This window comes from Schistocerca nitens, chromosome 5, assembly GCF_023898315.1.
Source record: "Schistocerca nitens isolate TAMUIC-IGC-003100 chromosome 5, iqSchNite1.1, whole genome shotgun sequence".
Taxonomy (NCBI): domain Eukaryota; kingdom Metazoa; phylum Arthropoda; class Insecta; order Orthoptera; family Acrididae; genus Schistocerca; species Schistocerca nitens.
In genome coordinates this window covers 744,778,168-744,790,709 of record NC_064618.1, presented here as the reverse complement: position 1 = coordinate 744,790,709, position 12,542 = coordinate 744,778,168, and the positions used below count along the sequence as shown (strand labels likewise).

The window sequence follows — 12,542 nt, the reverse complement described above, 5'->3', positions numbered from 1 at the left end:
CTCACACTAGTTCCTTATCGATACCATTCCTCACGTGCGACTTCTAATCGAATTGCTTGCCCACACAGTATCGTCACAGTTGTGCGACAGGATTCGTGATTTCCTGTCAGAAAGGTCGCAGCATGTAGTAACTGACGGAAAGTAAACCAGTAAAACAGAAATATTATCTGGCGTTCCTCAAGGAAATTTTATAGGCCCTTTGCTATTCCTGATCTATAAAGACGGCTTAATCGGAGCCGGCCTCTTAGATTGTTTGCAGATGGTGCTGCCATTTGCCATGTAGTGACGTCATCAGATGATTTTCCCACGATATCTGTATGGTGTGAAAAGTGGCAGCATCTAAATAATAAGTGTGAAATCATCCACATGGGTACTAAAAGACGTGCGCTAAATTTCGGTTACACGATGAAGCACACACAAATCTAAAGGCTGTGAATCCAACTAAATACTTAGGAATTACATAATTATCTGCCGATAGCAGGCAAGCGACTTTCAGGTACAATGTCTGACCTGTACGGCAATATACATAATGGATGTAAGACTTTAGGTAGTAGACACATGATTGACGACTTACGGAGGTTTTCGTCTGGCCGTGAATCGTGCACGATAGCCAAATGGTAAGCCGGCCGCTCGCTATAATAAATGGGAATCTGGGTTCGAGTCCCGGTTCGGCACAAATTTTCATCGTCGTTATTCCAGCTGATGGTAATTCTTACTCGCAATTGCGAATTCATTTGATAACTTACGATTTGTTAATGTCTTCAAACTTGAATGTGTCTTGTTTTGCGTATTACAGAGTATGGGGCTGCAGAAGTAACAGATTGCTGCTGGCGGGGGCACCTGTGTACTGGTGGACTGTAAAGAACAACTAGAGAAATGAACAGTCTGTAATCTTAAAGAGTGAAACGTATTAACAACGCAGTAAATTCTCCAGAAAGAGCTGGCAGGAGTATTGCAGCAACTCTGCACTACAGACTATTATCTTATGGGCCTGGATCTAACGCAAGTTTTTGCTGGGATTTTTAACAAAGTGGAGATGTGTCATTGTTGTTGTTGTGGTCTTCAGTCCCGAGACTGGTTTGATGCAGCTCTCAATGCTACTCCATCCTGTGCAAGCTTCTTCATCTCCCAGTACCTACTGCTACCTACATACTTTTGAATCTGTTTAGTGTGTTCATCTCTTGGTCTCCCTCTACGATTTTTACCCTCCACGCTGCCCTCCAATACTAAATTGGTGATTCCTTGATGCCTTAGAACATGTCCTACCAACCGATCCCTTCTTCTAGTCACGTTGTGCCACAAACTTCTCTTCTCCCCAATCTTCTTCAATACCTCCCCATTAGTTATGTGATCTACCCATCTAACCTTCAGCATTCTTCTGTAACACAACATTTGAAAAGCTTCTATTCTCTTCTTCTCCAAACTATTTATCGTCCTTGTTTCACTTCCATACATGGCTACACTCCGTACAAATACTTTCAGAAATGACTTCCTGACACTTAAATCTATATTAATCATTATGTAACATCAAACCATGACTTCTGCATGCGAGATGACTACCAAGTAACAGTAATATTATTGAGAACAACAATAAGATTTTGATAAGTTCCAATCACGAAATAAAGATATATCAAATATCAAGCACAGAAGTGAACAGTGATATCAGTAACCATCTTATCGACTCTATAAAGTGCTCTGATACATGTCTATGTGAAACTTTTATATCTTCCTACGACTTATCACTACAGAAAGGCCGGCCGAAGTGGCCGTGCGGTTAAAGGCGCTGCAGTCTGGAGCCGCAAGACCGCTACGGTCGCAGGTTCGAATCCAACCTCGGGCATGGATGTTTGTGATGTCCTTAGGTTAGTTAGGTTTAACTAGTTCTAAGTTCTAGGGGACTAATGACCTCAGCAGTTGAGTCCCATAGTGCTCAGAGCCATTTGAACCATTTGAACTACAGAAAGAATGGTGTGTTTGACCCTGACTAAGTATGTTAAACACAAACAAATAATATTTACGATGTGCTCCGCTGTAATCTACCAGTCACTTTTATGTAGTCAAACAATCTGATAGCTTATACAATAGTTGCTCTATTGCGTTTAGCAGTGTTCTGCAATGTGTATCTTGGAGTAATGAGAATACACAGAAGTTGATTCGTGTACAAGTAAACCTTCCCAACAATCAATACAAAAAGACGTTTACAAACTATGTTCTGTTGCCTATAGTTATAATTATTTACTTGTAAGACGTACGAAAACTATTAATACTGGTTTCAACAACTACAACGTGTTATATTAAAGCTGGAGAAACATATTTTTCTCAACCAAGGATAATGTTTTCCACAAAACCATCAAATGTAGACATTACCGAATTAGGACTGGTTCTCAAAAAATAGTTTTAGACACAAGTCTTAAGAAAAAGGAACAATGTATCGAACAGACTTATACCATTCCCTGTAACAGAAGTTACTCCAAGTGTATTTAATGGCCAGCCGCGGCGGCCGAGCGTTTCTAGGTGCTTCAGTCCGGAACCACGCGACTGCTACGGTCGCAGGTTCGAATCCTACCTCGGGCATGGATGTGTGTGATGTCCTTAGGTTAGTTAGGTTTAAGTAGTTCTAAGTTCTAGGGGACTGATGACCTCAGAAGTTAAGTCCCATAGTGCTCAGAGCCATTTGAACCATTTGTATTTAAGGCATGTTTGAATCTCCTTATGAAGGATAGTAATATTATATCTAAATGAGGTGGACTCAACATTGTGCATATAGCAATAGAAAAGACGTTTGCAGAATTGAAAACTGATAGAATAACAACGTTAACGAACATTCACATGCTTAAGTGAGAAACTTCAGGTTCTACATGCAAATTCCACTACAATTTGGGGAAGTGCCCATGGTGTTTATGAGTTCGAACTTAGAGCCCCGGCTTTATGGTTCCAGTAGACAAATGTCACAGCTTTCCTAAACCTTTAAGGTCAGTAACATACCCTCAAATCGGCCTATGATCGAAAATAATAAAAAGCTGTATTACCTAGTTGGTATCGTGATTTATATTTTTCTATTGTAGAACATGATGCATAATCTTCTTCCTCACTAAAATGGTACTAGGTGAGGTGAAATGTAATGGCGTGTGACGAGGGCCTCCCGTCGGGTAGACCGCTCGCCTGGTGCAAGTCTTTCGATCTGACGCCACTTTGGCGACTTGCGCGTCGATGCGGATGAAATGATGATGATTAGGACAACACAACACCTAGTCCCTGAGCGGAGAAAAATCTCCGACCCAGCCGGGAATCGAACCCTGGCCCTTAGGATTGACAGTCTGTCGCGCTGACCACTCAGCTACCGGGGGCGGACACTAGGTGAGGTGAAGCATTAATTAAAAAGTTCTAAAAACGTCAGGTGAATGTTTATTGAATTACTAGTGGAACACACCTTCAAATTACCCTAAGATCGAAAATAATACAGCGCTATATCACGTGCTTCAAAACGTCAACGTTTCCTCCCCCAAAAATTGTGCTTGGTGAGGTGAAGCACTACTGTTCTCATAGTTGCATATTACGAAAGTATTCAGATTAAATTATGCACAGATTATAGATCTTTCCATTCTTGGAGATTGTGAGTGACGGTGTGCTCCTGTGTGAATATATGTCAGACGTACAAATAATATTGTGCCAACCTGAGGACATAGTTTCAGGCGGCGGGTGTAAGTCAACTTGTAAGTTACACCAGAAGTCAAAATCAGGTGAGCCACATATGCTTCATACTGTTATAGAGCAATAATGCCGACTGTTTAGAGGTAGAAATAACATTTTGACACATAATTTGGGGGCCAACTATGTCCTTCCAGAAGGATGTGTAGATATCGAATCACAGTCATCGCCAGGTGCACATTAACCTGTGAGTTGCACCACAAGTGTCAACAAAGCGAGCAATATGAACCTTCTGCCAGGCACTTACTGTGATTTGCAGAGTATGCATGTAGATGTAGATGAACAGATATGAGACAAATCGTTTGTATTATCACACCTAAGTCGGGCAGTTACGTTTTTCTTGAGGTCCTGTCCTGAGACTGGTTTGATGCAGCTCTCCATGCTACTCTATCTTGTGCAAGCTTCTTCATCTCCCAGTACCCACTGCAGCCTACATCCTTCTGAATATGCCTAGTGTATTCATCAGCTGGTCTCCCTCTACGATTTTTACCCTCCATGCGGCCCTCCAGTACTAAATTGGTGATCCCTTGATGCCTCAGAACATGTCCTACCAACCGATCCCTTCTTTTGGTCAAGTTGTGCCACAAACTCCTCTTCTCCCCAATTCTATTCAATACCTCCTCATTAGTTATGTGATCTACCCATCTAATCTTCAGCATCTATTCTCTTCTTGTCCAAACTATTTATCGTCCAGGTTTCACTTCCATACACGGCTACACTCCATACAAATACTTTGAGAAACGACTTCCTGACACTTAAATCTATACTCGATGTTAACAAATTTCTCTTCTTCAGAAACGCTTTCCTTGCCATTGCCAGTCTACATTTTATATCCTCTCTACTTCGACCATCATCCGTTATTTTGCTCCACAAATAGTAAAACTCCTTTACTACTTTAAGTGTCTCATTTCCTAATCTAATTCCCTCAGCATCAACCGATTTCATTCGACTACATTCCATTATCCTTGTTTTGCTTTTGTTGATGTTCATCTTATATCCTTCAAGACACTGCCCATTCCGTTCAACTGCTCTTCGAAGTCCTTTGCTGTCTCTGACAGAATTACAATGACATCGGGGAACCTCAAAGTTGTTATTTCTTCTCCATGGATTTTAATACCTATTCCAAATTTTTCTTTTGTTTCCTTTACTGCTTGCTCAATATACAGATTGAATAACATCGGGGAGAGGCTACAACCCTGTCTCACTCCCTTCCCAACCACTGCTTCCCTTTCATCCCCCTCGACTCTTGTAACTGCTATCTGGTTTCTGTACAAATTGTAAATAGCCTTTCTCTCCCTGTATTTTACCCCTGCCACCTTCAGAATTTGAAAGAGAGTATCCCAGTCAACATTGTCAAAAGCTTTCTCTAAGTCTACAAATGCTAGAAACGTAGGTTTGCCGTTCCTTAATCTTTCTTCTAAGATAATTCGTAGGGTCAGTATTGCCTCACGTGTTCCAACATTTCTACGGAATCCAAACTGATCTTCCCCGAGGTCGGCTTCTACCAGTTTTTCCATTCGCCTGTACAGAATTTGCGTTAGTATTTTGCAGCTGTGACTTATTAAACTGATAGTTCGGTTATTTTCACATCTGTCAACACCTGCTTTCTTTGCGATTGGAACTATTATATTCTTCTTGAAGTCTGAGGGTATTACGCCTGTCTCATACATCTTGCTCACCAGATGGTAGAGTTTTGTCAGGACTGTCTCTCCCAAGGCCGTCAGTAGTTCTAATGGAATGTTGTCTACTCCCGGGGCCTTGTTTCGACTTAGGTCTTTCAGTGCTCTGTCAAACTCTTCATGCAGTATCGAATCTCCCATTTCATTTTCATCTACCTCCTCTTCCATTTCCATAATATTGTCCTCAAGAACGCGACCCTCTATATACTCCTTCCACCTTTCTGCTTTCCCTTCTTTGCTTAGAATTGGGCTACCATCTGAGCTCTTGATATTCATGGAAGTGGTTCTCTTTTCTCCAAAGGACTCTTTAATTTTCCTGTAGACAGTATCTATCTTAGCCCTCATGAGATAAGCCTCTACATCCTTACATTTGTCTTCTAGCCATCCCTGCTTAGCCATTTTGCAGTTCCTGTCGATCTCATTTTTGAGACGTTTGTATTCATTTTTGCCTGCTTCACTTACTGCATTTTTGTATTTTCTCCTTTCATCAATTAAATTCAGTATCTCTTCTGTTACCCAAGGATTTCTACTAGCCCTCTTCTTTTTACCTATTTGATCCTCTGCTGCCTTCACTATTTCATCCCTCAAACTTACCCATTCTTCTTCTACTGTATTTCTTTCCCCCATTCCTGTCAATTGTTCACTTATTATCTCCATGAAACTCTGTACAACCTCTGATTCTTTCAGTTTATCCAGGTCCCATCTCCTTAAATTTCCACCTTTTTGCAATTTCTTCAGTTTTAATCTACAGTTCATAACCAATAGATTGTGGTCAGACTCCACATCTGCCCCTGGAAATGTCTTACAATTTAAAATCTGGTTCCTAAATCTGTGTCTTACCATTATATAATCTATCTGAAACCTTCTAGTATCTCCAGGGTTCTTTCATGTATACAACCTTCTTTTATGATTCTTGAACCATATGTTAGCTATGATTAAGCTATGCTCTGTGCAAAATTCTACCAGTCGGCTTCCTCTTGCATTTCTTAGCCTCAATCCATATTCACCTACTACGTTTCCTTCTGTCCCTTTTCCTACTCTCGAATTCCAGTCACCCATGACTATTAAAGTTTCGTCTCCCTTCACTACCTGAATAATTTCTTTTATCTCATCATACATTTCATCAATTTCTTCATCATCTGCAGAGCTAGTTGGCATATAAACTTGTACTACTGTAGTAGGCGTGGGATTCGTGTCTATCTTGGCCACAAAAATGCGTTCACTCTGCTGTTTGTAGTAGCTTACCCGCACTCCTATTTGTTATTCATTATTAAACCTACTTCTGCATTACTCCTATTTTATTTTGTATTTATAACTCTGTATTCCCCTGGCCAAAAGTCTTGTTCCTCCTGCCACCGAACTTCACTAATTCCCACTATATCTAACTTTAACCTATTCTATAAATTTTCTAATCTACCTGCCCGTTTAAGGGATCTGACATTCCACGTTACGATCCGTAGAACGCCAGTTTTCTTTCTCCTGATAACGACGTCCTCTTGATTAGTCCCCGCCCGGAGATCCGAATGGGGGACTATTTTACCTCCGGAATATTTTACCCAAGAGGACGCCATCATCATGTAATCATACAGTAAAGTTGCATGCCCTCGGGAAAAATTACGGCTGTAGTTTCCCATTTTTTTCAGCCGTTCGCAGATCCAGCACAGCAAGGCCGTTTTGGTTAGTGTTATAAGGCCAGTCAGTCAATTATCCAGACTGTTGCCCCTGCAACTACTGAAAAGGCTGCTGCCCCTCTTCAGGAACCACACGTTTGTCTGGCCTCTCAACAGATAGCCCTCCGTAGTGGTTGCACCTACGGTACGGCTATCTGTATCGTTGAGGCAGACAAGACTCCCCACCAACGGCAAGGTCCATGTTTCATGGGGGGGGGGGGTTGTGTTTATGTATGTTTATTGTGTTTGTGTGTTTTCATGTATTACTTGGAGGATTGTATGTTAGGACACTACATCATACTGAGTAGTTGACTTTTTATCTTATTGATGGTAGTTGTGGCATATTTTGTGTGGTACCTTAGATATATACATCTGGTATTATACAGACTAAATACTGATTGAGCATGTGATACATGGAACACACGAGGTCGGCCGGGGTGGCCGAGCGGCTCTAGACGCTACAGTCTGGAACCGCGCGACCGCTACGGTCGCAGGTTCGAATCATGCCTCGGGCATGGATGTGTGTCGTGTCCTTGGGTTAGTTAGGTTTTAATAGTTCTAAGTTCTAGGGGACTGATGACCTCAGAAGTTAAGTCCCTTAGTGCTCAGAGCCATTTGAACCATTAGAACACACGAATTTTAGTTTTACATGAAGAATGCACTTACGATTGTAAATTTGTTAGTAGAAACAGAATGTAGTTGATTGTTACTTCAGTGCAGTACTCCTTAAATAACTCAGTACATTACATTTTTAATTTTATAGGGGCGAGTTGGGCTAGAAGTTACCGAGGTTAGTTGTTCCTACTGAAATAACTCCGCGAGGGAAAGAGTTAAGAATGTGAAATAAACACGCCGTGATATGAAACTCCACAGCGCGCCGACGGCAGCCATCGTAAACAGGATAGTTGTCCCCGGACCATCGGAACAACAGCACGTGCGTCGCTGGTTCACGTAAGTAAATATTTTCATATTTGATATTTTTGATCTATCTCACGAACTTCAACGAGTAGCCTTTAGTGTTACAGTGAATTATTGTAAGGATTTATCTGCTGTTTTGGCACACAATGCGTAAATTACCCATGTTTCGTAACGTAACCACTATCTTGCTTTTATTTCAGCATGTGTGATTGGGGCTATATGTTCCGTTCTACGGGGGCACGTTGTGACCTCTGAACAACTTGCTCCAACTCATTTGTACCACCAATGGAATATAAATACCGTTATTTTTTTCTTTTGTAGTATGAGGATGTATACCCGAAAAACAACAAGAGGTTCTGTGTCACAGGAGTTGATGCGAAAAGCAGCAAATGCAGATCTCAGCGATGGCAGGAAAATAAAAACTGTTGCCAAATAATTGGATATTTGTCATATCACTTTATACAGATTTGTCAAAAAGCTAAGATAAGGGGTAGAAAATACCGCGATTGGTTACAAAAAAGTAAGATTGGTCTTTACTGAAGAACAGGAAGATTAGTTAGCAGAATATCTGTTGCAATGTGCTTCAGCCCGTTGTATGGGCCTCGTCGTGTGACTAGAGACTCAAGTCACACGACGAGGTCCATGCAACGGGCTTAAAGTCAATTTGCTACAGCTTGTTTAATAAAAGTGACAAAACCTTATGGTTATGCATAAAGTTTTATAAAGTTGACTTAGGACATGACCCGTTTTAGGCAAACATTTAAATAATATTTTATATTCTGAAAAAGACGTGATTACTAACGTTGAAACCTAGGTAAACGATAAATTTAACCTGCAACTGTAGGCTGTATATTCTTATATGTACCTGCAGATCCGATTATACTTTAAATAATACGCAGTGTGTCACAGGGGAGTAGGAGCCTCGGAATAAAAGTGCTTTGAGCCGCCTCCTGCCAAGCGACGTTACCTTATTACTAGAATCTTAGAATGTGGTGTCGGTGTTTGCTTGTTTCATGATTGTTACTGCCTGTTGTGTTGTCTGTGACTGTGTTATGGCACGCAGTATCATGTGTTATCGGTTTGGATCCCTTACGTGTTGATTTCATCTGAGTCGTGTTCGCTTAGTGTTGGTTTCTTACTCGGTTTCGGGATCTGTGGTCTGCTTCTGTCCTTACATGTGGTTTCCTGTGTTGTTTGTGCTTGTCTACGCCTCCTTTCATATGGGTTTTGGCGCTTGTGTTCTTTACGCAGTGTGTTCGATACAATATCGGCCACGATATTTATTGTGTTCCAATAATCTGGAGTTGCGTAGCAGTGTTGCATAGCAGTGTGACATGTTCCGGTGTCCCAGTTTCTCTGCAAATGCATATTTCATTGTTAGTTAGGCCCATGCGGTTTAAGTGCGAACACACACACACACACACACACACACACACACACACACTTCTACAGACTCAGACAGAATGTTAGTATTTCTAAGTACAAGTGCTTGGGAGCATTCGAATGGTGCATTTCAGTGTTGGGGGAACGCTAGTGGTGCCGGCCCGTGTGTCCGAGCGGATCTAGACGCTTCAGTCTGGAACCGCGCGACCGCTACGGTCGCAGGTTCGAATCCTCCCTTGGGCATGGATGTGTGTGATGTCCTTAGGCTAGTTAGGTTTAATTAGTTCTAAGTTCTAGGGGACTGATGACCTCAGATTTTAAGTCCCATAGTGCTGAGAGCCATTTGAACCGTTTTTTTCTTTTTTTTTTTGGAACGCTAGCGGTATTACAAGCAATCAGGTTTTGGTATTTTTTATATTTATGGCACGTGAACACGGATATTAGTCTCCCAAAAAATTCTCGATAAATTCGACTTTGAAGTTTTCCGACCATCTTTAATGTGGTAAAGAAATATCGACCTTCTTTCTGTTGCCAGGGCGTGGGGCTGTCTGTTAGGATGCTCGCCTGCCACGTAGGGGTTTAGGTTCGTTTCCTAGCTGCTGCAAATTTTTATACAGAGGTGCATGTTCTACTAGCAATTCCGTGAAGTTTAAAATACATAATGATAAAAAATGTCAGTAGCACTCGAGACAGGTAAACGTAGGTTCGAGTCTCGTTTCGATCTTTTTTTGTTCAGTTTGAATACCTAGGTCATTTAAAGATAAAATTTACCAAATATGTGCTAATTGACAGATATCTAACTGCCGTTTTTACAAAAATGCACGTCTTATTTATAATTAAATATTCCACATAAAAATCCAGTTTTCACTGCAAATATAGATTGTTAAGTACTGATCTTTTATGAAAGATTGTTTAAATTACGAGAAACATTGTAAATGACATTAGTTTCATTAAACAAAATTTTTGAAGTAAAAAATTTTTCGGGCGTAGATTGCATATTTTCTAGTGCAATTAAAATACAGTAACTAGTTTCGGTTGTTATCTTCAACGTAATTCAGGTCGTTCAAAATGCAAGAAATCTGTTAACTATAGTCATACAATGGCATGAATTCGTAAATGTCAAGATAATGACAAATCGAAATTTAAAAATATCTCAGGGAGCAAGCAGGTTGTAGACTGTAATCTCGTAGGATGACTGTCATAATGAAGGAAAATGGCCAGTTGCACGAGTAAAAATTGCATCAAAACCTCATTATTTGCAAATTAGCAGGTATTACAGTGAGAACAGTATATGCAAAGCTTCCAAAAATTGTAAGCCAGGATACAGAAAAGCTGATAATTTTTGGAAGCATTGCATATACTGGTCTCATTACAATATCAACTATGTAACTGCGATTAATGAGCTTTCAATGCAACTTACACTCGAGCAGCTGGCCATTCTCCTATATAATTACCGTCATGCAGAGAGATTGCGATCCACAACCTGACTTCTTCACGGTGATGTTTTTAAACTACATGCTGTCATGGTACTGGTATATACGAATTTATGTCATTGGATGACTACAGGTAACGATGCTTTCTCATGCATATTCACCGCTTTTTACATTTTGAACAATCTGAGCAGGCTGAAGTGGCCGAGCGGTTCTAGGCAACACAGTCTGGAACCGAGCGACCGCTCCGGTCGCAGGTTCGAATCCTCCCTTGGGCATAGATGTGTATGATGTCCTTAGGTTAGTTAGGTTTAAGTAGTTCTAAGTTCTAGGGGACTGATGACCTCAGCAGTTAAGTCCCATAGTGCTCAGAGCCATTTTTGTTTGGACAATCTGAAGATGGTTGAAGATCGTAGTCGCAGCTAGTTATCGTACTTGAAAAATACAATCTAGACATTACAAGCTTTTTACTTTAAAAATTTTGTTTAATAAACTACGTTATGACGGCAGTCTCTTCCATAACAGCGGCAGGGTCCAATGAATTCGTTTTAATTCTTAGGTATTTTAAGCTTCGTGGAAATGCTCATGAGACGCGCACCTCGGTTTAAAATTTTGGCAGAGTTAGAGATTGAACCTGTGTTACACACATGGTTGGCTAGTAGTCTACCACATGACCTGTCCAGAAAAATTGATCTTGCTCTAGCATATTAAAAAAGTTCGGCAAGCTTCAGTCGATTTTATAGATAATTTTTGAGCGCTGCATCGATCTGCTTTTGAAGATAGATACTTGAGTTCTGAAATTCACGGACCATAAATATTGTAAAAAATGTAACAATTCAATTACCATGTGGTCCCCTTGTAAGTACATCTGCGTCACTTTTAGTGATATAATAGAAAATAACATCACTGCAGTGAACCCACCAAAAACTGGAAGTTCACTCATACAACGGGGGTGCCACTGCAGTATGCTACGAGCTGTGGCGACACGTGAGTTGCGTTGGCGAACGCGGCTACGACTTCCAAAAGCGGTACTTCTCTTTTACTCGAAACGGAAAGCACAACAGTAAACACGTGTGAGATCGGAAGAGAGGGGCACGCCGGAAGCCATCGGGAGCTGACCGTGAGCGCGCCGCGGCCGCTGTAGCCTACAAAGCGGCAGAGGCTGGCTTTTAGCCGCCCCCGCCGCCCCCGGCGCCGGCGCGGCACCTCTGGGGGCCGTTATGAAGGCGCCGGCGGTCGATACGGCGCCAGCGGCGGCGGCGGCGGCGGCGGCGGCGGTGGCGCTCGCCGGGCGTCATTGTTTGCAGCTTTCCGGTCTCCCAGGCCGCCGGCGCAGCCCCAAAACGTCGTCATTCTGCCGCTACCTCTCTCCCCGTCGCCTTATTGCCTCCGTGGGCTGAGTGAGAAGCAGCCCCGCTCCCTCTGCTTATTGAATTCTCTTGAATTAGCCCACCGAGCGAGCCAGAATAATAAAAGAAACCTCATAATATCCTGTTGTGGTTACTTTTCCAAGTCAAGTGTCTTGCTGTGATTTCATTTCAGACGAACCAGTCTTATGGAAGCGTTTGTTAACATCCGGAAGCGCCTATATATAAACTTGTGATGTTTGGCAATGTTGACAGTATGAACATTATGATTTTGTTAGACAGTAATTGTACTCGAAAGAACAGACACTACTAGTGATCGTGCAGCTTCTCTAGAATAAATGATAATTAAATGAAACCCTCAGCTACCGACAGGTGTTGTTGATATAC

General features: G+C 41.6%; 1 protein-coding gene across 1 annotated transcript in view; it reads left to right on the top strand.

Moving 5' to 3' along the window:
- LOC126260693 (structural maintenance of chromosomes protein 1A-like) overlaps positions 1–12,188 on the top strand; it is a 32,293-nt gene extending 20,105 nt beyond the window's left edge. The window contains exon 2 of the mRNA XM_049958029.1: positions 11,962–12,188. Coding sequence (XP_049813986.1) covers positions 11,962–12,188 — 227 coding nt within the window. The remainder of the gene's footprint in view (positions 1–11,961) is intronic.
- The last annotated feature ends 354 nt before the right edge of the window (positions 12,189–12,542 follow it).